Genomic DNA, 27,800 nt, shown 5'->3' with positions numbered 1-27,800 from the left:
AGAGGTGTTGTTTTTTAGATGTCTAGGGTGCAGAAATGCATGACCCTATCTACTACAGAGGCAGAGTATGTTGCAATCATTGAGGCTTGCAAAGAGGCTCTCTGGTTAGGCTCTCTAGTGGTAGACCTGGGTATTAGTGATGTGGTCCCTACATTGCATTCAGATTCTATGAGTGCTATTCAATTGGCCAAGAATTCAGTCTTTCATACAGAGATAAAACACATTGAGGTGCGTTGCCACTTCACCAGAGAGGTCATTGAGGACAGGTTTGTTGATCTTTTCAAGATCTCCATTGACTAAAATCTTGCATATATGCTCACTAAAAGTCTCTCAGTGGAGCATTTTGCATTTCTTAAGAAGACGATGGGCGATGGATAAGATAACGTCTTTCCTCATCCTATAGTACTTATGTACATTTGTACATTGTTACTTATTTTCCTAAATTCTCCTTGATAGGGACACATTCACCTTTAAAAGGAGGTTGTTGGAGTTAAAGGTGCATGTGTCTAGTCATCTCTATATTAGTTACATTGACAATACCCATATACTCACACACTTGTACATTGCAAGTGATAGACGCCCATCATTGTCACTTCATTCTTTATTCTTTCTTTGATATTTGAATATAGGGAAGGCCACTCACACATTGTGATTATTAGAGTTCCCACATTATATGTCTCTCTCTCTCTCTATTGCTCTTACTTCTTCCACCATAGCTCTTGCTTTCACTTCGTGCTTCCACTTCAGGACTCACCTTCCTTGACTTGCAATGTGCTTTGATTGCCTTCTTTATTCCTCTTTCTCGATTGGTTTGCCAAGCCTTGTGAGGGCCTAGTAAGTAGAGATATGACCTCACTAACAAGAGAAGAGCTAGTACTAGCACGCATATGTATTACCTCATGATCAATCATAATGAAATCTCTTGGTAAAGGCACACCAATCACGCCATCAGATGGTCATGATACTTGTGTACTTGTTGGCACATTGGAAGCCCTTGAAGCCTCTTCCTCATCATTCTGTCTAGCTCCACTTGAGTTTCCACCTCCACTCATGTGATTCTCTCTGTCTCTTCTAATTCTTCTTCAATTTGTTGCAAGGTTAATGGACTTCTTAAGAGTGACAACCTTGTGAGGAGCCATGAAAATCCAATTTAAACTTCAAATCCTTAAGGCGAAGGAGAATGAGATGATGAAGGAATGCAAGTGTGTGGAGAAAAAGCATATGGAGAAGAATGAGAAAGGGGAAGAGGTAGAACTGGGAAGAGAAGAAAATAGAAGAGGAGAAAAAGATGGAGGAGAAGTAGAAAGCGATGGAGGAGAAAGAGTAGAAAGAGGAGTAGAAAGAGATGGAGGAGTAGTAGAAAGCGATGGAGTAGGAGAAGGAGAGAGCAATGGAGGAGGAGGTAGCTGAAGGAGAAAGCGATGGAGGAAAAGGCCTTGGCTCAACAAGTAAAACATGTTGGGGAGGCACAAACACATTAAGATGAAACGGATTGGGGCTGTGCAGTCCATGATTGATAACAAAACATGCCCTAGAAGCCTATTTTTCAAAAAATAAAAACTCACCTTAAAAGTTTTATTTTGCGACCCCGTTTCACAAAACAAAATGAAATCTTTTGCTAGTTTTGGGGTTTTATGTTATGATGGGGACGAAATCCATTTTTTGGTTACTATGACTGTAATTCAAACTAGGCATTGGTTTTATGAGTAAGAAGGTGCCTACTAATTTTTGCCCATGCTTGCATCATGTGGAGTCTTCCAATGAACCTCAAAAGCAATCTATTGGCTTTGTCTATAGTAGAGGTTCAACCCCAAGGTCCCCTTTCTTCTTGTCTATTGTGACAATGTCCCAATATATAGAGTGACAAGCATGGCTACCCTATTTGTCCTAGACAAACTTCCTAAACAACTTCTCAATTTCATTCTAGATTGATTTGCTAAAATTAAATAAGCTAGTAACAAAGATAACTATTGCCACTATCATTGAGTTGAGCACACCAACCTTGCCATTGATTGTTCGCAGCCTCAGAGCTCCATTAATGAAAATTGCCTTCAATTTTAGCCTTCATCTAGAAGAATCTCTGATTTTGAGTTAAGCCTATGCCTAATGGGCAACCCATATATATGAAACCTTACCAATAATCTTTGTACCATAAACATTTAGCCAATTTGGTGCTTCCCTTAGACCTAAGCAGAGCAACTTAGTTTTGGGCTTATTGATTGCACAACTTGAAATCTCAATAAAGAGTTGGAAAATATCAATTAAGACATCCACTTGATCTTAGTGAGCTTAGATAATATTTGAGTTAACGCTCACAAACAACAGGGGAGCAATAGGACATCCTTGCCTAAACATGCACATTGAGGGGAAAGGCTTCCCTAGAGAACCATACACATGTCCTTCTCCATTTGAGAACATGGCTCTAATCCAATCAAAGAACTTCTCACCAAAGCACATAGCTTGTAGTGTAATAATTATGAAGTCTTGACCATAGGCTTTTTCAAAGTCAAGATTGAGCAACATATGGTCTTGACCACTTGCTTAGGCCCAATTAATCATAGTGGCTAGATTTAAGATAGCATCTTGAATCTTCCTTTCAAAAATAAATTGATGGGGGTGTAGGATACGTGCTAGCAACAATTTGATCCTTAATGCTAATGCCTTTGTTGCCAGCTCATATGACATATTTAGCTTTGTTAGGAGGCCCCAATGAGATGCTTAATCCTTAAAGTTGACTTGGGGATGACTTTGATTAAGTTGACATTGGCTTCTCTTGGAAACTCTCCTTTGCATAGGCAATACTTTATGAATCCTTTGAAGTTTACTCCATAGACATCCTATAGGGCCTTGAATACTTTTGCGAGAAATCCGTCCACACCTGAAGACTTGCCATCTTTCATTTTTATTAGGGCAAAGTGTAACTCATCTTTTGTTAAGGGTCGACACAAGCTTCTGGCTTCATCTTGAGTTATTAATGGAGTGTATTGTTGAAACAATTCAGCCATGTTTTGGTCATAATCAGGAGCATTTGGATAAGGATTCTCAACAATGGTTGCTAAGTGGTGTTGAAAAAGGTGCAAGTCTCCTGTAATGTCAATGTAAAGATTGCTAGCATCATCTTAGATGCATGCAATCGTTTCTCTCTCCATTTTGACTTTAAGAGCGTTGAAGTAAAAGGAAGATGGAGCATCTCCATCGGCCTTCCTATCTCTCGACAAGCTCTCAGCTGAACAAGAGGAGCATTCTCAAGTGTAAAGCATACTCTTCCAAGCTATTCATAAACAAACACTTAAACAAAGAGCAAAAATAACACCACTTGGCACTACCCAAACCTAGTTGCACGTGACAACCCAGTTAATATTTCGAACATTTTTTTGTTAAAAAGCCTTTTTGCAAATTCATTGGAGACATTCAACGTGGGTTTTTCGTAAACACTTGGCCCCATGGTGGTGGCTAGCCTAGAGAGGAAGAAGAGACGATGGACGATCCAAGGATAGCGACGAAGCAGGCTGCTGCGGACAAGAATGCCAGCTTTGTGAAAGAAGACCTTCGCTATCTCCCCGATTGCTCTTTCGTTGTGGCTTTCATCCTACATGCGGCCCCTGTGTCAGCTCTGGTGGCAGGCCTGTGGGTTCTGCCCAACCTTCTCGGTCTCAACCTGGTCGAGCATATCCTCACTACCCTCCAAATAGCCCTGGTAAGACTGCCCCAAATATCATATGTGCCAACGCTTAGCTACCTAATATATATATTAAGGCTCACGTTAGCAATGGCCGGCTTGCCATGGTAGAGGACAAACATAGAGCTCTCCTCTAATAGAGCTAACATAGAACTCTTTTCTAATAGAGCTAGGGTAAAGAGATCAGCCACATGGCCCACAATTTTTGGTTCTACAAACTGTAACTGATGTGACACTAAACCTTCACAAACAGTAATCACTCATATATCCTCACTACCCTCCAAATAGCCCTGGTAAGACTGCCCCAAATATCATATGTCATTTTTTTATTTTTTTGCAAAATAAATTGTGGCTAATATTTGACAAAGTACAAGTGCTCAAAGATCTAGTTGGACTAGTTGTAGCCCAAATCATATGAATGCAAGGAATCTTAGGGTGGTCTAGGGGAATAGGGAAAGAAGCCAAGGTGGGGGTGGGGAGTGTAACACCATCATGGGTTAGACTCTCATAGTGTGAACAAGCTTGGATGTACCCATGTATGAAGGAATAGCTCTCAAAGATCTTGTCAATGCTGAGAATTCCCTTGAAGCTCCTCTTAGTGGCCTAGGAGGGAATAGATAACAGGCAGCCAAATCTTTGCCAAGGTGGCATATATAGCAAGGTTTTCTTTGTTGAATGTTGGCTTGTAGTGAGCCTTCCAAATGTGCCACCTTGTGAGGCTCCTAATGAGCTCCCACACCTTTAATTGAAATGTTGAGAGCTTCAATACTTTTGTATTGTGCTTTAAGACTCACACAACCATTTTGACTCCTCTTGAATTAGGGTGGTAATATCGGTGACTCATAATGACCATTAGACTAGCCATCGTACACTGAAATTGCTTGTGCCTAATCTACTATATTTTATAGGTCACATCACCATGGTTCAATTCCAATGGGCATATGTGACGTGAAGATATGCTTGGATTTGCACAAAGAAAACATAGAATGTAAAAATACGGCTAAAACACAATAAGTCAAACAAAACCACAAAATGCAAAAGGGGAGAGAAGTAGAATATGATGAATGAATAAATGTTTGATATGAATGAGTGAAGAAGATTGTACAGATGAGATGCTCAAGGAGTGGAGATGTCCAACAGCCATTGACTCTCGCAATGGGGGGTTGAAAGAGAGTGTTGGAGAGTATCATCCTTCATGTATGGATCCTGATTGCAGCAATACCACCACGTTTGAAGTAGATGTAGTTGATTGGAGTTGGGGGTGATGTCACACAGGAGTCGAGGGCCAATTGGGGATGTTTATGACTGAAAATTTGATGCAAAAGGTGCAAAATCTGATCACAACTTGCTGGAGATGCAAAATGTAGATTACATTGGCATGGAAGATGAAAACCACAACAGCTCTTGTCCAAAATGTAGGGTAGAATGAGGTCGCCCAGCTGGAAAACAGGTTGCCACAGGTGGCAATAGCTTGTCAGTGATATTGCTTGCTGATGTGTAGTGTAGATGATGCAATAGGTGATGTCTGGGCAGTAGTAGCAGGTAGAAGAACCTCTGAACAACTGCAGACTAGGTTGAGAAGGCTGGCAACAATCACACATAGCTGATGGATGCCATGCTGCAATAGGGAGTGTCCTTGAACAGGATGACAACAACCAAGATGCTGATGTAGATGGCTGGCAGGCCTGCATTATTTCATGCTGATCATCTCCTATTCATGAGCTCCATCAGAGTCTGATGGAGACGGAAGAGCGTTGAATGTTTCTAGCCTCTGCATTAGGGTGCATTTTAGTTTAGTAAGTTTTTGAGTGTGTTCACCCTAGCTGCTAGTTACTTAGCTTAGTGCATTTTAGATATTTTATGATGCCCAGGCTGTGTAGAGCCAGTGACTTGTGCAGGTGGGTGTGTTAATTGCTGCTGCTAGGCTGCAATCGACCATGTTTTTGGCCTAGATTATGCAGGTAGTCAGTTTGGGGGTTGCAGTGCTATTTATAGTAGTCCGCTCCACACTTGGCAGCCATCTTACTTGTAGATTTTGAGCACTTTGTATATCAGTCTGCATACTTCTTTGTCATCAGCCTGATTTGGTCTGCTCACTAATGCTTTGGGCTGTGTGCAGGGACTGATCAGTCCATGTATTAGCATTCCATTTTGAGTCAATGCATATTTTTCCTTCCATTCTTTACATTTGTTTTAGATTCTCTCTTCCCTTCTCCATGTTTGTGTTCTTCTCCTGTTGCACACTTTCACATGGTATCTGCCAAAAGAGAGGACTGCAAGGCTCTACGAAGGGAAGACCACACGTCCTTTGCTGTTTTGTGCAGGTTTTACACATCAATCAGCCGTCTAAGCGTGGGCAAGTGTTGTTCACTGTTGGCAACAACATATTTCAGCCCTGACTTTATCAAACACAAACTTTCTTGAGGCTGTGTGGTGTGGACACAATTGAGAGATCAGAGAAAGAAAGAAAGAATGGATTCCCTATGGAATGTCATTGAGCTAAGCTGGTGGGTTGAGATAGTAAAATTATTCTAGTCCAAGAGTTCATCAACTAGAGTGATAGAGAGCCTAATGTTAGGTCTTTTCGGAATATTCAAAATGTGACAAGAGACTTAAGAGAACTTAGCTAAGGGTTGAAGATGTAAGAACATCTGTTTTGTATTGATCTAAAGGGAGTTTCTTTTGCCATCTAAAAAGTCCCTTAGAAGAGAATAATGAATTGGAAGTTTGGCAACTTAAGAGAGGGTCGCGACAAGGGATTATATGAAGAGGCCGATGATGTTGGGTTGGGGTTGTTGAACTAGAGCTTTGGATTGGTGACTTGGTTTCCAGTTGTTGAGCCAAAAGTATGCATTACTTACTGATTAGCCTCTTAAACAGCCCCAAAACACACTAAAAATGCTCTTTTAGAGTAAAACCCTAAAACGGGGAGCGGTTCGAGAGAATTCAGTGGAAACCCTAAAACGGGGAGCAGTTCGAGAAAGTTTAGTGGAAACCTTAATTTTTGGGGCGCCCTTCCACATCTATAAATAGACAGGCTACCTCCATTCAGCAATCATCCTTGTTTTGTAGGTTACACCAGCCCACACACCCTCTGCTGCTATTGGCGCCTAGTTTGCAGCCTGCAGCCCGCCTCCATCTGCTGTTCAGCCATCATCGTCTGCAGCCATATCATCTTCAGCCTGTCCATTGCTGTAGGCGATAGCTCTCAGCTGCTGGCGATTGCTCCAAACTGTCCCAGACTGCTGTTCAAACTGTTGTCCATCATCTCTAGGGTCAGCCAACCTGCATTTTCAGCGTTGCAGGCCCTGACACTCTCAGACACTGTTTCAGCCTGCTGTTTATAGCAGATTGTGCACAGTTTCCAACCCCCGATCGGCGGTACACTGCTGTGTTTACTAGTTTCCAGCCTCCAGACTGCTGCGTTTTGGTGACCAACCTGCTGCCATTCACTATTCAGCACTCCTACACTCCGACTGGTGGTCACAGACTTGGGATCCGTCTTCGGTGGACGTCACACTCCAACATTGCTCTGCCCTTGAGCACACTGTACACTCTTACATTCATTTACAGCATTCATTCACTTCAGAGTTGTGTTCTCTCTCTCCCTTCTTCTGTTTGTGTTTGAGTTTTTGTGTTTGAGTTTTGAGTTTTGCGTTTAGGGTTTGAGTTTTGCCTTCTGTGTCTGTGTCTGTGTCTTTGTGTTTTTGTCATGGTCGTACACTCTGTGTCCTCAGTGCAAACCCTAGCAGTCTTCTTAACACCAGTGTCATGGTCATTGTTGATCCCAAAGGTCTTGAGCATTGTCGTTCTTTTGGTGGCTTGTTGGGGTGTTTTGCCTTAGTTAGAAAAGACCATCTAGCATGACTATTGGTGTGATTTCCAACTTCTGATGTCATCTTTGACGCAAGTACATCTGCATTTGGCTGCCTGGTAGGTCGCCCTATTGCTTCCTAGACATCCGAGCTATACTGATCAACTGGTGTAATCATCCTTTTGGCAAGATCTGCATTTTCAGCCTTTTTGGGGGGACTACACTGCCGCTGTCTTTTTCATCAGATTGCTGATGTGTTTTGGTATCCGTTCAAGTATGATATAGTGCGACAAACACTCCTTCAACCACCTCTACCTTGGTCCTAGAAAGACTAGGAGGGTTTAAGGCTATCGGATTGTATCATCATTTGTGCATACATTCATTATCATTCAACATACTATAGATTGTGTTCTATGTGCTATTGTACACTTTGCGTTTTTTGTGTTTGCCATACCATTACTTTACATGGGTCATGTTATGTTTGTAACTAGGGTCTATGTGGGCGTTTTCTTAGTGTCATGGCAACAATTTGCTCTCTACTTTGTGGCATGACAACATGGATAATTATGTTGGAAGCTCATGGGAACATGACGGTCCAAGTTTCGAAGAGCGTGCTTCATTGGTGGAATGGGATGCTACTAGCAAGGGAAGCAAGGGAAAGCAATCATGGGGGGCACATGCTATAGGTGCAATGGTAAGAGAACTCTTACTTGATATTGTGCATGGAATGCTGTCATTGTTTGTATTTCCATGCTATTTAAGAGGATTTCATGCAATAGTCTCATGATTAGTGAGTTGCCACTCCAAGCCATGGTAGAGCTTGATACAATTTGATGAGGGGACTCAATCATTATTGGGTGTCTTTTTTCCCTCTCATTTGCTTGCAAAAATTGTGCAAGAAGGATGACAGTGGCATGTAATGTTTTATTGTGAGGTAGTGTAAAGAAAGTGTAGGGTTTGCAGGGAGGAACACACTGTGTGTATGGCAAACACTGCGACATAGAACTTAGAAAAACAGAAGAATTGAATAATGAATCATGCTCATTGCTGATACAATGGAGTAGAGCAAGCCTCAGGGTTTTGTGTCTGTCGGACCTTGTACTAAGGTGAGAAGAGTTGAGTCAATGATGTCGATTTGAGCTCAGAGGTGATTGCAATGTCCTAGTTGATCAAGTGGCAACACCTTTGGATGTGGATGAACTATGGGGGGAGTGAAACATAGTCCTTTGGGTAGGGGGATGTCGGAGACGAAATTGGGTGATGATGGACAGTTGTAGAGGGATCGAAATGCAATCCTTAGGAGTTTTTGGTGATGAAGAAGATGCTGAAATCTCTTTGGAATGATGGCTGCTATCAAGCCAACTTCTGGGCAGCCAACTGGAGGAGAAAATGCAAAAGTGTTTGATGCTGAAAATTAGCTGTCCACCAAATGCAGCAGTAGGAGGGGCTGGAAACTGGTTGGGCATGCTGAGAATGATGTTGCCAACTTTTTGGGGAGTCTCACGGATGCAAACACAGGTGTAGACAGGCTGTAGGCAACTAGTAGAAGCTAGGCGATTGGCTGGAATGTGTACAACAGTCAAAATGCAGCAGTAGGTGATGATGTCGAGGTAGATGCCGACCTCCAAACAACAAATGCAGCAGCTAGGGATGACTTGCTAGGCAGCCTGTTCGGCAGTAAAATCCAGCAGCTGGAGTGCCTTGAATAGGTCGCTTGGATGGCCTAATGATGGAACAATAGGGTGGTTAGATTAGGGCTGAGAGACAGCTTGACTTATGAAGGGAAAGGACCCAAGAGCTGAGGAAGAGGAAGGGGTGAACTAATTTGTTGAAGAGTGAATGGGGTAGTAGATTAGGAATTGATGTAGTATGATTAAAGGTTAATGCATCTTTGACTTGGTTCATGACGAGCGTCTCAAAGAGATGGGAGCCAATGGATCCGGCTCTACTAAAGCATTTGCTATAGGTGCAAGAGGGGGAAACAAGAAGGCAAACAACGTGAAAGAGGATGACAAGAAGGTTGAGAAGAAGACTAAGCCTAAGTGCCCACATTGTGAAAAGGGCACTCATCGAGAGGAGAAGTGTTGGCAAAAGTACCCCCATTTGAAGCCAAAAAAGGTTTGCAGAACTCGAAGGCTACCCTTGCTACTACTAAGTTTGCTTTTGTGCATCTATTTGAAAATTGAGGTTAAGGATAGAATTCTCACTTCCTCAACTAAGGAGAAGCCATGGCTTGCTAACGATGGGGCCACTTTTCATATGACCAACTAATAGGAATGAATGGCTTCAAAATCTTCGTCCCAAAGGGGTTGTTAAGAAGACTGCTAGGGTTTGCACTGAGGACACACAGTGTACGACCACCACAGAAACACGACGACACAGACACAGACACAGAGGGCAAAACTCAAACCCTAAACGCAAAACTCAAAACTCTAACACAAACAGAAGAAGGGAGAGAGAGAGAACACAACTCTGAAGTAAATGAATGCTGTAAATGAATGTAAGGGTGTACAGAGTGCTCAAGGGCAGAGCAATGTCGGAGTGTGATGTCCACCGAAGACGGATCGCAAGTCTGTGACCACCAGTCAGAGTGTAGGAGTGTCGAATAGTGAATGGCAGCAGGTTGGTTACCAAAACGCAGCAGTCTGGAGGCTGGAAACTGGTAAACGCAGCTGTGTACCACCGATTGGGGGCTGGAAACTGTGCACAGTCTGCTGTAAACAACAGGTTGAAACAGTGTTTGAGAGTGTCAGGACCTGCAATGTTGAAAATGCAGGCTGGCTGACCCTAGAGATGATGGACAGCAGGCTGAACAGTAGTCTGGGACAGTTTAGAGCAGTTGCCAGCAGCTGAGAGCTATCGCCTACAGCTATGGATAGGTTGAAGATGATGTGGTTGCAGTCGATGATGGCTGGACAGCAGATGGAGGCGGGCTGTAGGCTGCAAACTGGGCGCCAATTGCAGCAGAGGGTGTGTGGGCTGGTGTAACATGCAAAACAAGGATGATGGTTGAATGGGGGCAGCCTGTCTTTTTATAGATGTGGAAGGGTGCCCCAAAAATTTGGGTTTCCACTAAACTTTCTCGAACCGCTCCCCGTTTTAGGGTTTCCACTAAACTCTCTCGAACCGCTCCCTATTTTAGGGTTTTACTCTAAAAGAGCATTTTTAGTGTGTTTTGGGGCTGTTTAAGAGGCTAATCAATAAGTAATGCATATTTTAGCTCAACATCCCCTCTCAGGCCCAAAACTGAGCCGAAAGGTTAGGCCAACCATTGTGATGTTGATGTATCCCAAGGCATCCCACCCCAAAGTAGCCAAGGCATCGGACAAAGGGTGCATGTTGTCTGCCCAGTGGCCTACCAAGACTACAGAGGCAATGGTTATTTTACCAAGGGAATCCAAGTAGTCATCCCAGAGAGGACGTGGCATCGGACAAAGGGTGCAGTCGGCTGCCCAGTGGCTTACCAAGCCCTACAAAGGCGGATGGAACTATATGGAACTTTTGTGTGTGTTTTTTTTTTTTTTTTTTTTTTTGAATAAGTGTGGTAAATTTTATGGGATGCGGCAGATTGAGGAATAGTGACCTAGAAGACGAGAGTAGGGAGGGTACACCCAACACATCACAAAACAGTATAAGCTAACCCATCCACTCAGGGTGTCCATGACGAGGAAAAGTAGGTGATGAGGTATCCATGTGATGAAGAAGGATGGTGGTGTGGTAACAATAGCCGCTGGTGGAAACAGCTTAGGATCCGCTGAAGTGGTGCTTTGCATAATGAGATGCAAAGTATGCTACATGTTGAAGAATACTCATGCAACATGTGCCACTTGGATAGAGTCCCTCATGGGAAAATTGTTCACTTGCCCAAGCGCCCTAGTACAAAGATGATAAAATCATGCAATGCAAACGGTAAGGTACAACAGGGGGGAGAAGCCGATGTTCAAGACAAAGTGCTGAAGCCTGTAGAATACCAAGAAGGGTAGGATCTCCCTCTCAACGTGGATGTAGATGTCGAAGAAGGAAGAGGAGGGTGATGTCGGTCTTCTGTGGTGCCGAGAACCATAAGGAATAAAGAGGAGGAAGCATCCCAGTTGGAAGAGCTAGGTAGAAGTCACTGCCATGATAGCATCAAGAGAGGCTGCACGATCCGCCTCGGGAGGGGAAGCCTCCATGCTGTTAGAAGAGCAAAACTCCAAGGATGATGAAACCATGAAGGAACGGCGCACATCCCAAGTCTCCAGCCTAGGTAGGACTGGGCAAACCTGCATGTTAGCCCTACACTGAAAACAAAACCTGCAAAGGAAATCAAAGTTTGCAATCATAGAGGTCAGTAGTGAGATGCTCCAAAAACAAAACAAAACAAAAATGAAAAGCTAACTAAAGGAACAAGTGCAAAGATGCAAATGTGTATGTGTGTGTGAGTAAATGCAGCGAAAGGCTTAAAATGTAGAGACAAAAATCCTATGGGCCCGACTCTAAGAGTGCGAAAAATGAATGTAGACTTACCTAGGGTATCCGAAAGGACCTAGAGACATGCTAGTCTAAGAAGGTGGCCATCATCACGTACGTCCACTAGCAGGGCTCTGCCAAGGGAACGCCTGATGAGGTGGAGAGAAAGGTGAGATAGATGCATGAAGTGCAAGGGGATCGGAACCTGCAGACAAATCAACCAATCCTTTAGGAGTAGAGAAGGATGGCCGCTGAAGCTGTCTGGGTGCCACATGTCTAGCAATCGCTATGAGGGCTGGGGGAGCAGATGGGGCAGCAGCGGAAGGCATAGCCCCACTGGATTGTGAAGTCGCAGCGGTCTGCTGAGGCTTTTTAGGTGGAAGACCTTGGGCCTTGGAGCGACACTTCTCGTCCACATGGCTTGCTCTCTGAGTGAGTTCCTTGCTATTTGCAGACAATCCTTCTACTAGTGGGTTCGTTCAATTTCTTGAGTGTGAGTGAGTTTCTTGCTATTTGCAGACAATCCTCAAGCTACTGTCACTCTGTGTGTGTGTGTGTGTGCTCTTTTCCATGCAATGTGAGAAATTAGGCTTTCAGCTTTTCTTCAGGTGCACTTCCGGTATCGAAAAACAATGTGGGGTGCAATGTAGAATGGTAAATGTAGCTTCAGCACTCCTGTCTACGTTCTTGGTCGAATAGGGCTATAAGCTTGGTTGTCACTAGTTGCTCTCGTTGGTCTCTAAGACCCTAAGACTCAAGCACTTGTTGCATGAAATTCGACCAAGTAGTGAAATTTGACCCGTTAAAACGTGTCTTATCCGTGAAGGCATTCTTGGCCGTTGCAATAGGAGTGGTAGTGCTCGGAGATGGATAGTGTGAAAAAGTGTAGTGGGGGCAGGATGGGGGAGTGGAGTACACTTGGGAATGGGCCCTAGAGTGCCCACCAGGCATGTTGGTAGTGTGCAAGGTGGATCCATAGGTAGGGATGGGCTGACTAGGCATGGGCATGGTAGCCACATGAGGAACCCAAGGAGGTGGGATGGGAACACGGGGAGTAGAAGATGGGAATTCCTGCGTAGGTGTAACGCAAGGAGAGTGTGAAGATGCACCATAAGTTGAGGATGGAAACCCCTATGTATGAGTGGTCATGGGAGATGTGAAGCTGGGGATAGTGAGGGGGATGCCCATCACAGTCGACCCAGGAGTGATGGGTGTGCTCATTTGCTGAAAGGTGAGAGGCACTGTGTTAAAGGGTGGCATTCCCCCTAATGAAGTACCATGGTGCAAAAAGGTAGAGAATGGGGTGGAGAAGGAAAAGGTGCTAGGAGCGGAGATGGTAGATCCAACCCCTAGGGTGTGTGATGCAGATGTGGAGTATAATCCAAGATTTTGGAAAGATGATGAGAGATGATTAAGGTGTGATATAGAAGAGGATGGGATGGGAGGGAAGTGAGAAGTGTGTGTAATATGCTCAAATGAAATAGAAGCTGTAGATGTACCTGAATTTCGTTTGCTTCGTGAGCCCTCTCTATTGAAGTTCATATACGCAAAGCCATCCGGATCCTGTACCTCAAAAGAAGAAATAAGCGAGGGTTTTGATTCATGCAACACAAAAGAATTGTACAAACCTGACATTGGACCTGGCGGAGATGATGAAGGTGGATCGCCAGACGTTTCGAATGCCGTATGTCCTCCATGATCGGAGAGGTGGCCAGCCTCACCAACTGGTCTAAATGTGGTAGCAAAACTAGTAGGAGGGGTGTAAATATCACCGTACTTGTTGCGATAGTACTCCTCAAAGTCGTCCTCTGTCATGTTAGTGAAATTTGGTGAAGGTGGAGTGTCGTTCTCCTCATCGAGTCCATAATGCCGTCTCAAGGCCTCCAATGATGGAGAAGCCTGATAAGACATCATAGGAACTAGAGAAGGTGTCTGGGACATTGTGATTCGGTTACGAGTCGTATTGTGTGCCTTGCACAAAGACTAGCTCTCAACAATATCTGCAGGATACTCTTTACAAGAGCACCGGCTCTGATACCATGTTAAGAAGACTGCTAGGGTTTGCACTGAGAACACACGGAGTGTACGACCACGACAAAAACACAAAGACACAGACACAGAGGGCAAAACTCAAACCCTAAACACAAAACTCAGAACTCAAACCCTAAACGCAAAATTCAAAACTCAAACACAAAAACTCAAACACAAACAGAAGAAGGGAGAGAGAGAACACAACTCTGAAACGAATGAATGCTGTAAATGAATGTAAGAGTGTACAGTGTGCTCAAGGGCAAAGCAATGTTGGAGTGTGATGTCTACCGAAGACGGATCCCAAGTATGTGACCATCAGTCGGAGTGTAGGAGTGCTGAATAGTGAATGGCAGCAGGCTGGTCACCAAAATGCAGTAGTTTGGAGGCTGAAAACTGGTAAACGCAGCAGTGAACCACCGATCGGGGGCTGGAGACTGTGCATAGTCTACTATAAACAGCAAGCTGAAACAGTGTCTGAGAGCGTCAGGGCCTGCAATGCTGAAAACACAGGCTGGCTGACCTTGGAGATGATGGACAGCAGGCTGAACAGCAGTCTTGGACAGTTTGGAGCAGTCGCCAGCAGCTGAGAACTGTCGCCTACAGCAATGGACAGGCTGAAGATGATGTGGCTGCAGTTGATGATGGTTGGACAGCAGATGGAAGCAGGTTGCAGGCTGGAAACTGGGTGCCAACAGCAGCAGAGGGTGTGTGGGTTGGTGTAACCTGCAAAACAAGGATGATGGCTGAATGGGGGCAGCCTATCTATTTATAGATGTGGAAGGGCGCCCCAAAAATTAGGGTTTCCACTAAACTTTCTCGAACCGCTCCCCGTTTTAGGGTTTTACTCTAAAAGAGCATTTTTAGTGTGTTGTGGGGCTGTTTAAGAGGGTAATCAGCAAGTAATGCATATTTTAGCTCAATAGTTTGGTTACCATTGGTGAGAACATGAGGCCTTTCGCTTGCATTGTGCCTACTTTGAATGAGTGAAGGAGAAATCCAACACTTGCAACAATGCAAGTATTGCCCCAAGATCCAAACCTCATCCATCACCTGCCTCCTCATTCACATATGTAAATTGGGAGGGGAGGCCAAACCATGCCTTGCCATTCCTGACGATGTCCACCAAGAATGTTATTGAAAATACTTGACATTGAAGTGGTGCAAAGACATTTCAAGGGCAAGCGAGGAGGTGGTGTCTCTCGATCATGGAGCCTTGGATCATGAAGAAGATCCTTTACCAACCATCTCTATTTTCTCTGTCGGAGGGGCCTCCTTTATCCCATTGACAAAAAGCCATTCAAGTGGGGCATCTATGCCGAAGAAGCAAGCCACACTTGTTTAAGCAACGGGTCAAGTATTCAATCCTCTTTCTTTTCTCAAAGAGAGACAAAAGCAAGCTCAAATAGAGATTGCATGTACCATAATTGAGTGTAATCTCTCTTTCCACATCCTCAAAGTAGATCAATGAAAGGGGATAGTGAAAGCCATTGCCGTTGTTGGTCCATGTGAGGGATGGTATGGTATCACATATCATGACATGCGTACAAGGAAACTTGATGAAGAGAGAGAGGATTGATAATTTACTTGAACTCATGCATGCCGGTTGGGCAAAGTACGGGTGCTCTATTCTATTTGATGGATGGAGTGATTGTAGAAAAAGGGGGATTATCAATATCCTTGTCTCTTGCATGCTTGGTACGTACTTCCTACGAGTGGTGGATGCTGGTACAAGGGGAAGGAGAACCACGGGCTGCTTTATGTATTTGCACATATGGCAAGCCATCATTGAGGTAATTGATTAATTTACTTGCAAGTTGTAACTTTTCAAATTTATTAATTTTATATACTTGAAAAATTCTCAAATATATTGATTCTAACTTCATTATATGTGATCTTGTAGGTTGGTGTGCAAAGCGTTGTGCAAGTTGTCATAGATGCCTCTAATCGTGCCTCTATGGGACGGAAACTTGAGGCTGAGTTTCCATCCTTAGTATGGACAACATGTGCCACACATTGCTTAGATCCTCTTATGGAAGATATAGACAAGTTGGTGTGGGTAAAGAGGATTGTGGATGATGCTTGCACAATCGTCATTTTCATAAATGGCAAGGTTTGAGTTCTTGTGATTTTTGGCTTGTACTCGGACTTGGAGTTGAAGAAGCCTTCAAAGACATGCTTTGCAGCCATGTGGCTTCTCCTCGAGCATCTCTACAACATTCAGAACAAGCTCCAAAAGATGGTCGTGTTCGAGGAGTTCATGGAGTGGCTTGAAGGGGAGTCCTTATCGAGTCAAGTAGAAGTGAAGGCTGTTCAATGGCTTTGCTTGAAGGATAAATTTTGGATGGATGTGAGGGGCTTTGTCATTGCGGTCACTCCCATATACAAGGTGCTTCACATGACCGACATGGAGGGGTCTACTATCTGCTAGTAGATATATCAGCTCACGTGTGAGTCTGTGCATGCAGAGGCTGGGCACATTATTTTGGATATTTTAGGCATTTTTGCGTTTTGGTGTCTATGCATCTCCTCCTGGCTAGGCAACTACATTATTAGGCCATTTTTGCTGTTTTAGGCAGTTTTTGGCTGATTTTTTGACTTTTCGCAGCACATTTCTTCTTGTTTTGGTCAGATTTTGGTGAATATTGTATGCAAACTCTCATTTTCTATAGTTTGTGCTTGTGGTTTGGCTATGTTCCCTTTCCAAATATCTTCTTTTCTCTACTTCTCTACTAAATCCTCTACAAATGGCTCCTCTGTGTGTATCCACTGATGATAAGTTACATGGACTTGATTATCTTACATGGAGTGATGTGATGAAGACTTGGTTTATATAGAAGTGGTTATGGTAAGTGGTTTGCGGAGCTATTGAACGTCCTCAATGGCCTTCTCTTGTTCTAGCTGATTTTGATGAAGACAACCATGAGGAAGCGGTGCTTACATGGGATTCAGACAATGCTTGTGCTTACTCGGTCTTACTTCGGTGTATTTCTTAAGAAGTCTTATTGGCGGTTACCTCCTGCAGGACATCTTTTGAAGTATGAACGAAGTTGCAACTGCTGTATGCGGCACCTTCCACCATGAGGGCATTACTCTTTATGGACAACTCCAACAAATTTCGTTCGAGGTGAAAGATACTATCCAGTCGTTTCTATTTCGTGTGACCCAAATCCAGGACTAGCTTCGGCAAATCGATCTGCCCTTCTAGAGGCTCATCTTATTGGACTCAATACTCTCCAAACTCCCTTCGGTGTTCGCTAGAGTGGTGAATGCTTTGAGGACGCAGACATCATCGACTCTTGTTAGTTTTACACATATGACCTCGATGCTGCTTAAGCATAAGGCATCATTGCGGTTCCACAGGAGGCTTTTGTCAAGTTCTAGTGAGGCTTTTGCAGCTTCAGAGAGGGGTTTGAAGAAGAAGAAGTCGAAGACCTAGTGTTACCATTGTGGGAAGAAAGGCCATTTACAGAAGGATTGCAAAGAGTTAGCTGCTTTCAGGAAGAAGATGGAGAAGAAGATGAAATGGGATGTGGACTCCTTCAACAAGTCATCATCTGCCTCAGACTCAAACTCCGATCCTTCGACCAAGGAGGTCCAAGGTGCGGAAAGGATAAACTTATTCGAATCGCAGGAAGGGCTTGATGGCCCCTTTCTTAGCTGCTTTCTAGTGGTGGTGATAACATCCCTCATGACTCTCTAGTGCGAGAGAGGGAGTATGACAGGGTGGTGAGATGGGGCAGCCGCGCCTCATCTATATATCTATATAGATGAATAGGATCCAAAGATGGACTTCCCTGACGCATTGATTGAAGTCTGGCAGGTTCAAATTGAAACCAAGCTTCCTTCTTGGAATGGGTGGTGATAACCTGATTTAAGAGTTAATTACAGTGATAAATAAATGCACATAAAATGAAATACACACTTTACCATAACATTCTTGGACAGTAGACACCCTGTTGGCCCCAAAATTGGCGCCCCTTGCGGTATTTCTTTAGCTTTCATTCAATTGGAAGGAGTACAACTTGAGATTCTTCAATCTCCTCCTGCTAACCAATTGCTCTTGCTGTCATAAATGACCAGCAAGCCTTTTGGGTCATTTGCCCCTTGATTCACCTAGGACTTCTTCTCCAATTTGACCCTTGGCTGGCCAAATGCTGCTCCAAATCAATTTGGGATGGGTTGGCTCTTGAAATCCCTTGATAATCTTCAATTATCAGCTGCTGATTTCAGTCCCTTGAGCCTTCAATCTCTGGCACGGATCCCAAGGTGGCTGCTAAACCCTAATTTCTGTTGTAAATTAGGGTTTACTGCAGAAATTATAGATCAGCCTACCAAAAATGGCTGAAATCTCCTCCAAATGGCTGAGAATTGCTGAGAATGGTTGAGCATAGGCTGAAGGAGATGAGAGAATGCTGTAAAGAGAGAAAATTCTGAGATTTGTCGTGAAAAACTGATCAAAATCAGCTGCTGTCCTGCTATACCAGCCCCAAACGGATGCACCAACAACAATAGGAGCATCAGAGATTGTGATCTTCAAGAGAAAGTGCATCAGCAGCAATTGTCAGCTTTTTGCACCATGGTACTTCATTAGGGGGAATGTCACCCTTTAACACAGTGGCTCTCACCTTTCAGCAAATGAGCACACCAATAACTCAAACGCAGGGATTTCCATCCTCCGCTTATGGTGTGTCTTCACTCTCTCCTTGGGTTACACCTATGCAGGGATTCCCATCTTCTGCTTCCTGTGTTCCCATTCCATCTACTTGGGTTTCTCATATGGCTACCATGCCCATGCCTTGTCAGTCCATCCCTACACTCAACATTCTCTCTCATTCTCGAGCTTTCCCAACCTTGCTCCGAAGACCTCATCATTCTAATCCTTGGAGATTGAGAAATTGTATTTTTTTCTGTTGTCAATCCTAATTTACGACAGAAATTAAGGTTTGTAGCAACCTGGGGAAGCATGCAGGGAGATTGATGTTGGGAATAAGGGCTCATTGTGCCTTTCACAGTGTTCAAATGTGAACGCACCCTTACACTCTTGTACTTTATATACTATCAAAACCTAAAAGTGGTACACTCGTCTTTGTACTGAACATCTTGTGTGTCATGCTCACACTCCTCTCTACTGCTTTCTACTCTCTGTGCAATATCTGATGTGCTCACCCTCAGCTCACTCCATCTAGATCCATTAGGCTCCAACAAACTGGTATCATATCTGACAGGCGAGCATCTCCACATTGACACGCAGACTCGTGCTGTGACATTAATGTGACATTAAAAGTGATATTCAATGTCACATTAAGGTCATAAATATGGAATGTGACATTAAAAGTGACATTTAATGTCACATTAAGGTAAATATAGGGGAACATGCACGAGAATGACCGTCCGGGCTCTTGGGCGCCCGAACGGGGTGAAGGGGAGCCTAGAGAGTAAGGGAGTCCAGGAATAGTAGGACTTCAGGAAGTTGACGCTGGCAAAGGAATCCGGATAGAAGGCCAGCACTTATCTAGGCGTGGTTGGGAGGAGAAGGACACTCGTGCTTCCATCTTTTTTTATGAATCTGTCTCTCCGTCATCTATCATTGGTATCAGAGCCGTGAGGATTCCTGGAGGTCTTCAACGGAAGGGCAGTGATGAATTTGCCCGCAGTCTGTTCAGGCGAAAGTTCGATGGACCAGACATGACGTGACTCGTCACGAAAAGTAATTGTTGGAGTCGTTGGTCATAAGAGACATCGATAATAATCGACGGGTCGTGAAGAAAAGCGAAAGCCAGAATCGCCACATCACATCGCGTGAGTATTAGGTGCCGTGAAAACGTGACGGGATGGGCCGTGAAGGAAAATAAAAGGGGAGAAGCACCACGTCACATAAGTGACATTTCTTTTGGGAGAAATGACTGACGTAAGGCAAAAAAAGAAACGGGGACTCGTTTCTGGTCCGTCGACTGGCGAAAGGCGAAAAGGGGATTCCGTTTCTGGTCAACGCCTGCACAACGAACCAGAACCAGCGCGAGACAACACGATTCTGTTTCTGGTCAATAAAAGATGAGGCGTCAGCTGCATCAGTCGTGAGGCATCAGCCGTGAGGCAAAACGTGATCTGATGGTGCTCAACGGAGGCAAAATGTGTCACGATTGTTGTGCGTGAGACAGATAGAAAAATATCATACACGACTGAAGCCACAGCCTGCCATTAAAAATCAGGGAAGTACTTTATCTTGTATGCAAATTTCTTATTTTTGCTTTCCAATTCCAGTGTATTAATGGCAGAAAAAGGGAAAGAAAGGGTAATGGAAAGTTCTAGTTCCGGGGATCAACCTATGGTAGATCCCCATGAACCAGACATACAAGAAGAACAATGGGAAGAATTTTTTGCCACGCGAGAGCAATTCGATGATCTTACTGCTCGTGTGCAAACTCAGGGGGTTCAAATGGAATTTTTAACCCAAACACTTACTGAAATAAAATCTCAATTAACTTTATTGTTGGAAAGAGAAAAAAATAAGATAGAAACCTCAGATGTCCCATCTTCATCGAAAGATTTAGATGTGACTATGCGAGATCCTAAGGAACCCCAAACTTACCATAAATTGAGGGATAATCCAGTTTTAAAAGATATGAAACCACCTCAATTTTACGGGGAGGAAAAAGATAGGAATAAAGACACAATCTTTAATTTCCTCCAAAAATGGGAAGATTTACATAAATTAAAGAATACCCCACCATATCTCCAAGCACTGGAGGCTAGTTTAACTTTGGGGCCCAAAGCATATAAGTGGTGGCGAATTTTAAAGGAGGCGAATAAAATACCTGAAACTTGGGCTCAATTTGAATCCGTCTTTTTAAAAGAATTTCTTCTTGAAAATGAAATGGAACGAAATTGGGAAGATTGGGATTATGTCAGACAAAAGGGAAGACCCCTGCTGACATATCTGGAGGAATATCGTGAGATAATCCTCAAACTAGAAGGAATTGATGAATTCCAAAAAACAAGAGGATTCATTAGGGGACTGGACAAAGCCTGTGAAAAGGAAGTAAAACGGAGTTTACCTAAGACGCTTGAAGAGGCAATTAAATTTGCATTAATTTATGAAGATAGTACGTGCCTAGGTACACTCACTAGTCTCACTGATACGGAGCCCAAGTCTAAGGAATTAGAAACCTCAAAATTTGTGGGCAAATTTAAAAGGAAAATGTCATTTTTCAAGGGTAAAAAACAACCTTTTGAAAAGAAACCGTATATGAGGCCAAAGTTAAGTCCTGATGACTTTGATAAGGCCAAAAAAGAAAAATTGTGTTTTAATTGCCTATCCCCTAACCATGTTGCTTGGAATTGCCCCCCTCAAAAGAAAAAGGGGGAAGACAAAGGAAAGGACAAGGGCAAGGGAAAAGAAAAACAAATCCATGTAGTGCAGACCTTAGAATTAAAGGGCCATGAAAAGTATAAATCTTTAGAGGTCTTGCACATGGATGTACAACATAAGTGTTGTATGTCAACTTCTATGTGGCAGCCTACTTTTGGGCCACATGATTTACTTAGAGTACATGGATTGATAGCTGGAAAAAGGGTTAGAGTCATGATTGATGACTCTGCCACACATAATTTTATAAATTATGCACTTGTCAAAAAATTGAAACTTCCCCAACAAAACAGTGAGCATCAATATGTTGTTCGTATGATGCAAGGCCAAGACAATAAAATATGGGATACAATGGTATCCAATTTGGAAATTGAGATTCAAGGATATAAAGATAAGCTTGATTTCCAAATAATGAACATGGAAAGAGCTGATATTGCTCTAGGGAGGGAGTGGCTATGGGGATTGGAACCATCCTTAAAACGTAGCTATCACCATAATACACTGGAATTTGAAAGGGATGGTAAGATTTTTGTCATTCAAGGTGAACATGAAGTATCTGATAATCCTTTGCTGTGTTCTACTGAAGTTCAGAAGCTGATAAAGAAGGAAATTTGTGAGGTATATATGCTATGGTCTCTTCCTGTACAGAATACTTTTACTTTCTGTAATATTAAGCAACAATTTTCTTATGTTTGTGAATTGAATGTTAATAATGAATTGAACAGTTTGTTAGATGACTTTAAAGATGTGTTTCCTTCTGATTTACCAAGTGGCCTTCCACCAGATAGGGGTGATATAAATCACCCAATTGATATAAATAAGGATACACACCCAATTTCAAAACCACCGTATAGGTTAAGTGAAACACAGCATCAAGAAGTTGAAAGACAAATTAAGGATTACCTGGATAAAGGGTTTATTCAACCCAGTAATTCACCTTGGGCTTCACCAATTTTATTGGTCAAGAAAAAAGATGGTTCTATGCGACTTTGTGTTGACTATAGAGCACTTAATAAAATAACGGTGAAGAATAAATTTCCTATGCCCAGAATGGAAGATCTTTTTGATCAATTGTAAGGGGCAAAATTCTTCATAAAGATAGACTTAAGATCAGGTTATCATCAAATAAGAATTAAGGCACAAGATGTTTCCAAGACGGCATTTCGTACTAGATACGGGCATTATGATTTTTTGGTGATGCCTTTTGGCCTCACTAATGCACCAGCTACCTTTATGAAGCTGATGAATAGTGTTTTACGGCCCTATCTAGGACATTTTGTAGTAGTCTTCTTAGATGATATATTGATCTTTAGTAAATCAACAGAAGAACATTTGGAATACTTACAATTAGTATTCCAACTGTTAAGAACACATTCCCTTTATGCGAAGAAAACTAAATGTGAATTCTTTGCACAAGAGGTCAAATATCTAGGGCATATAATCTCGAAAGAGGGAATCAACATGGATCCAGAAAAAGTAAGGGCAATTATTGAATGGCCACCTCCACGGAACCTGGAAGAGCTGCAGATCTTCCTAGGTTTATCTGGATTTTATCGTAGATTCATTCGAGATTATGCCAAAATAGCTGTTCCAATGACATACCAACTTAAAGGGAAAGGGAAAAGTTTTAATTGGGGAACAGATCAAAATGAAAGTTTTCAAAAACTTAAGGTAGCTATTGCTATAGCTCCAGTATTATTAATAGTGGATCCCAATAAACCATTTGTGGTTGAAGCTGATGCCAGTGATAAGGCAATAGGCGCGGTCTTATTACAAGAAGGTCGACCAGTTGCTTTTGAAAGCAAGAAATTAGATCGTGCAAAACAGAATTATTCTGTTTATGAGAGGGAGCTGTATGCAATAGTACATGCAATGAAGAAATGGAGGCACTATTTGTATGGTGCCAAACTTTTGATTTTATCGGATCATGAAAGCATTAAGTGGCTTAATGATCAACCAGATTTACACGGGCGTAAAGCCAGATGGGCCGAACTCCTCTAAGAGTTCGACTATGAGATCAGATATAGAAAAGGAAAGTATAATATAGTAGCTGATGCACTCAGCAGAATGCCCATCATTAATGAATTGAGTTTTACTGAGTTCACTTCCAACTTGCTTGAATCTTTAAAAGGGAAATGCCAGGTTGATCCGGTATATTCCAACATATGGGAAGCAATAAAAAATGGGGATCCAACTGAAAGTGCTTCTACCGAGGGAGGAATATCTGAGGATGTTCAACAAGGAAATGGAGCATCAGGGGTTGCTCAAACTGGATTCAAGTGGAAGAATTTTACCATTGATAATGGTTATTTACTCTACAAAGGTAGGGTATGTGTCCCGAAAGATATAGAAATAAGGCGCCAGATACTCTTTGAGTGTCATGATACCCCTAGTGCGGGACATCCAGGAGTTAATAAGACTTATAGTCTTATTAAAAGGCAGTTCTATTGGCCTGGAATGAATAAGGACGTCCTTGACTATGTGGTCAAATGTAATAAATGCTAGGTTAATAAAGCTGAAAAATTAAAAATGGGAGGACTTCTCCATCCATTAGAAATTCCTTCGGAAAAATGGGAGAGTATCTCCATGGACTTTATTGTTGCTCTACCTAGAACACAGAGGGGGCACGACTCTGTGTGGGTGATTGTGGATAGGTTAACCAAAATGGCTAGGTTTATTCCAACTTCAACTGATGTTAAAACACCAGAATTGGCTAGATTGTTCGTAGAGAACATATACCGATTGTATGGCCTTCCGGCAAATATAGTTTCTGATCGGGATAGAAAATTTGATAGCCATTTTTGGCGTGCGGTATTTAGGAAATTGGATACTAAACTTAGCATGAGTACGGCGGATTACCCGTAAACAGATGGGCAAACTGAAAGGGTTAACCAAATTCTTGAAGATATGCTTAGGGCATATGTAAGTAAAAGGCAAACTAATTGGGAAGAGTATTTACCGATAGCAGAGTTTGCATATAACAGTGCCAAGCACTCTTCCAGTGGATATAGTCCATTTATGTTAATGTATGGGTTTCAGCCCAGAGCTCCTTTTGCAGTAGGCCTGCATAAGGAAAAGGTTCAGGCAGCTAAAGATTTTTTGGAGGATATGAATAGTATGTTAAAATTTGCTCAAGAAAATATTAAAAAAGCTCAAAATCGAGCTAGAGCATATGCAGATCCTCATCGAAGAGACATCTCCTTTGAAGAAGGAGAATTGGTCTATCTTAAGGTGCCTGAACAAACTAAAACTATGAAAAAGGGACACTGTCCAAAGCTTTCACCAAGGTATTGTGGTCCTTTCATAATACTTAAAAGGGTGGGAGAATTGGCTTACAAGCTCCAACTACCTGCTGGTAGTAAAATACATCCAGTTTTTCATGTAAGCAAATTAAGGAAGAAGCTGGGTGATTTGGATAATCTAATCTTAAATGATGATATTGAGGAGTTATTCTATGACCAATCTAATCCACATGAACCAGAAAAAATATTAAATGTTCGTAATAGGCGAACGAGGAATACTTTATCAAGAATGTTTGGTTAAGTGGAAAGATTGTTCAGAAGAAAGCTCAACATGGGAGCGAGTAAGTACTTTAAAGAAAAGGTTTCCCGATTTACAGTTAGACCTTCCAAGTATCGTTTTCGAGGACGAAACCGATTCTTAAGGGGAAGGAAATGTGACATTAAAAGTGATATTTAATGTCACATTAAGGTCATAAATATGGAATGTGACATTAAAAGTGACATTTAATGTCACATTAAGGTAATATAGGGGAACATGCACGAGAATGACCGTCCGGGCTCTTGGGCGCCCCAACGGGGTTAAGGGGATCCTAGAGAGTAAGGGAGTCCAGGAATAGTAGGACTTCAGGAAGTTGACGGCTGGCAAAGGAATCCGGATAGAGGGCCAGCACTTATCTAGGCGTGGTTGGGAGGAGAAGGACACTCGTGCTTCCATCTTTTTTTATGAATCTGTCTCTCCGTCATCTATCACGTGATGTCGCAGGTGGGTAGGTGCTGTAGTGTGGCACGTGGGTAGGTGTTGCAGGAGTCGCAGGCGGGTTCAACGAGTAGCAAGCGGCAGTTTGTAGACGGCATAGGGTACACAATAGGTCGCGGGCGAAAGGTCGATGGGTGGTTATGTAGTTGACGACATGCAACTAGGCGGATGGGACTAGCACACATGACCAAGACCAGCGCGCCACAAGACCTGCACGCGGCAACCAGTCCATGGTGGCCAGGCGACAAATGAGACGGCAGTCAACGTTTTTTTAAAATCTTAAATTTCTGTTTTCTCTCACTTCTCTATCGGGTATTTACACGCAAAGGCTCAAAGTGAAAATTTCCCAAGAAAATTAGGGCTTTTCTTCGATTTGGGGACTTGAGTGCGGGACAAGACAATCTGACTCGGAAATTGCACATTTGGTGCACATCTGCCTGAGAAATTTTGGGCATTCTCACATTTTAGTGGAATTTCTTCAATTTCACTAAAATTTGTGTACTCTGAATCCAAAAATTTGGGACTTTTGCAAAATCCCTTCAATCTATGCAACAAATGTCTGATACATGCACTTGGGTATGTATATTGATGCAATCTGGACGGATTACCCTCTAAAAATTTGGGGCTTTTGATCAAAATTGTCAAATTTGTGCCCATGAATGCCTTTAGAGTAGAAATTGTCCACATGTAACTGGTGGCTTGGTCCCTAGATGTGTCAGTAATTGCTCAAGGAGTGTAGCAATAGACACCCTTTTAACTCTGAACATATTTGCAGATATGAAATTTCTGCAATCTCGGGATTTTTTCATTGCTGGTTAGTACTTTTGTGTACCGTGGTTACTTGTGTCACATTTGGACTTACCTTTGGTGATTGGTCAATCAATTTGGGACTGCAACTCATGGTTGGAAACAGTGATAGCAGTAATCTTTTGCACATTAAGAAGCTTGAGGGTGCACATAATTTTGCAATTTGGCAAAAACAATACTACAATATCTTGGTGTAGAAGAAACATGTAAAGCCCATCAAAACAAAGGGAATCAAACTGGCAGACATGGAACAAGATGAGTGGGATGACTTGGATGAGCTTGCTCGCTCTACCATTGAGCTCTCAGTGTCAGACAACTTGCTTTTTAACATTGAGAAACTGAATTTGGCATATGTAATGTGGCAAAGGCTTGAAGAATTGTATGCATAAAAAAGTGCAGTCAACAAGGTCTATTGGCTGAAAAAATTAATGGACTTTCGCATGAAAGAAGGTACAGACATGTCTGTACATTTGAATGAGTTTAACTCAATTTTCAGTCAACTGATTACTTTGGATTTCCATATTGATGAAGAGTTCAAGGCTACTTTCTTTCTATGTACTTTGCTTGAAAGTTGGGATCCTTTCTTGAAAACTTTGAGTAATTCGAATGCTCAACTGTGATACTCTAATGTGGAGAGTTCTTTGCTGATGGAAGAACTCAATAGGCAGAATAGCTTAGCAAACAAGTCTTCTAATGCATTACACACTAGAGGCAGATTTCAGCACAAGGTTTTGAAAATAGAGAACGTAGCAAGTCTTATGGAAAAAATGTGAAGTGCCATCATTGTGGCAAAAAAGGGCACTACAAATGGGATTGTTTTCAATTGAAGAAAGAGAAGGGCAAAAACAAAAACACTGAAGCCAACAAGGTTGAAAACAAGGATAGTTAGCTTGCAAAGAAGAGCAATGTAAAAATAGAAGAGGTTAATGTAGTCACTCATGATACCAACAGTGATGGTGATGTACTTCTTGTTGCTTCTTTGAGTACACATGCATTGATTGCAAATTTTGAGGATGATATGCACACTTGGATACTTGATTTAGGTGCGTCTTTTCACGTCACACCACATCATGAGTGGTTCTTTGACTACAATGGTGGTGTACGTGGTGTTATCCACTTGGGGGATAACTATGCATGTAAAATTGCAGGCATTGGTAGTGTGAAAGTGGAATTTCAGCATGGCTTCATGTTTGTTTTGCATAATGTGAGACTTGTACCTGAACTCAAGAAGAGCTTGATAAGCACAGGGCAACTAGATGATGAAGGCTATCACACCACCTTTGGGAATAGCAAATGGAAAATCTGTAAGGGCTCTTACATTGTTGCCAAGGGATCCAAAAGTGATACCTTGTATCCCTTGCATGTATCTAGTGTGTGTGACCATGTAGTTGCCAAAACAGAGCAGTCAAGTATTTCTTTGTGGCATAGCCGGTTGGGACACATGAGTCAATCTGGAACGAAAGTGCTCTCTCGTTTGGATTATTTTACCGTCTTTGAGGTATGTTTATTTTGAACAGTGCGATCGTTGTATTTATGAAAAACATGCTCAAATGTCACGTAAGAAACCTCTTTCTCTAAAGTCTTCACCCTAAGAGTTGGTACATTCAAACGTATGTCGAATGCCAAGATTATCTTTAGGGGGGAAGAAGTATTTC

The 27,800-nt window shown here is 42.6% G+C and overlaps 1 protein-coding gene across 2 annotated transcripts in view; it reads left to right on the top strand.

Annotated features, from left to right (window-relative positions):
- The first annotated feature begins 3,402 nt into the window (after nucleotides 1–3,402).
- The window catches only part of LOC148018429 (phosphatidylinositol-glycan biosynthesis class F-like protein), a 79,152-nt gene continuing 54,754 nt past the window's right edge, over nucleotides 3,403–27,800 (top strand). For both annotated transcript variants that reach the window (XM_087662155.1, XM_087662156.1), the window contains exon 1: nucleotides 3,403–3,697. In XM_087662155.1, the coding sequence (XP_087518281.1) occupies nucleotides 3,479–3,697 (219 nt within the window). In that variant the 5' untranslated portion in view covers nucleotides 3,403–3,478. The remainder of the gene's footprint in view (nucleotides 3,698–27,800) is intronic.

Source organism: Lygodium microphyllum, chromosome 21 (assembly GCF_053477565.2).
Source record: "Lygodium microphyllum isolate KBCC chromosome 21, Lygodium_microphyllum_v1.1.10, whole genome shotgun sequence".
Classification (NCBI taxonomy): domain Eukaryota; kingdom Viridiplantae; phylum Streptophyta; class Polypodiopsida; order Schizaeales; family Lygodiaceae; genus Lygodium; species Lygodium microphyllum.
Note: the sequence above shows the minus strand (reverse complement) of the source record. Positions and strands in the feature narration are given on the sequence as shown.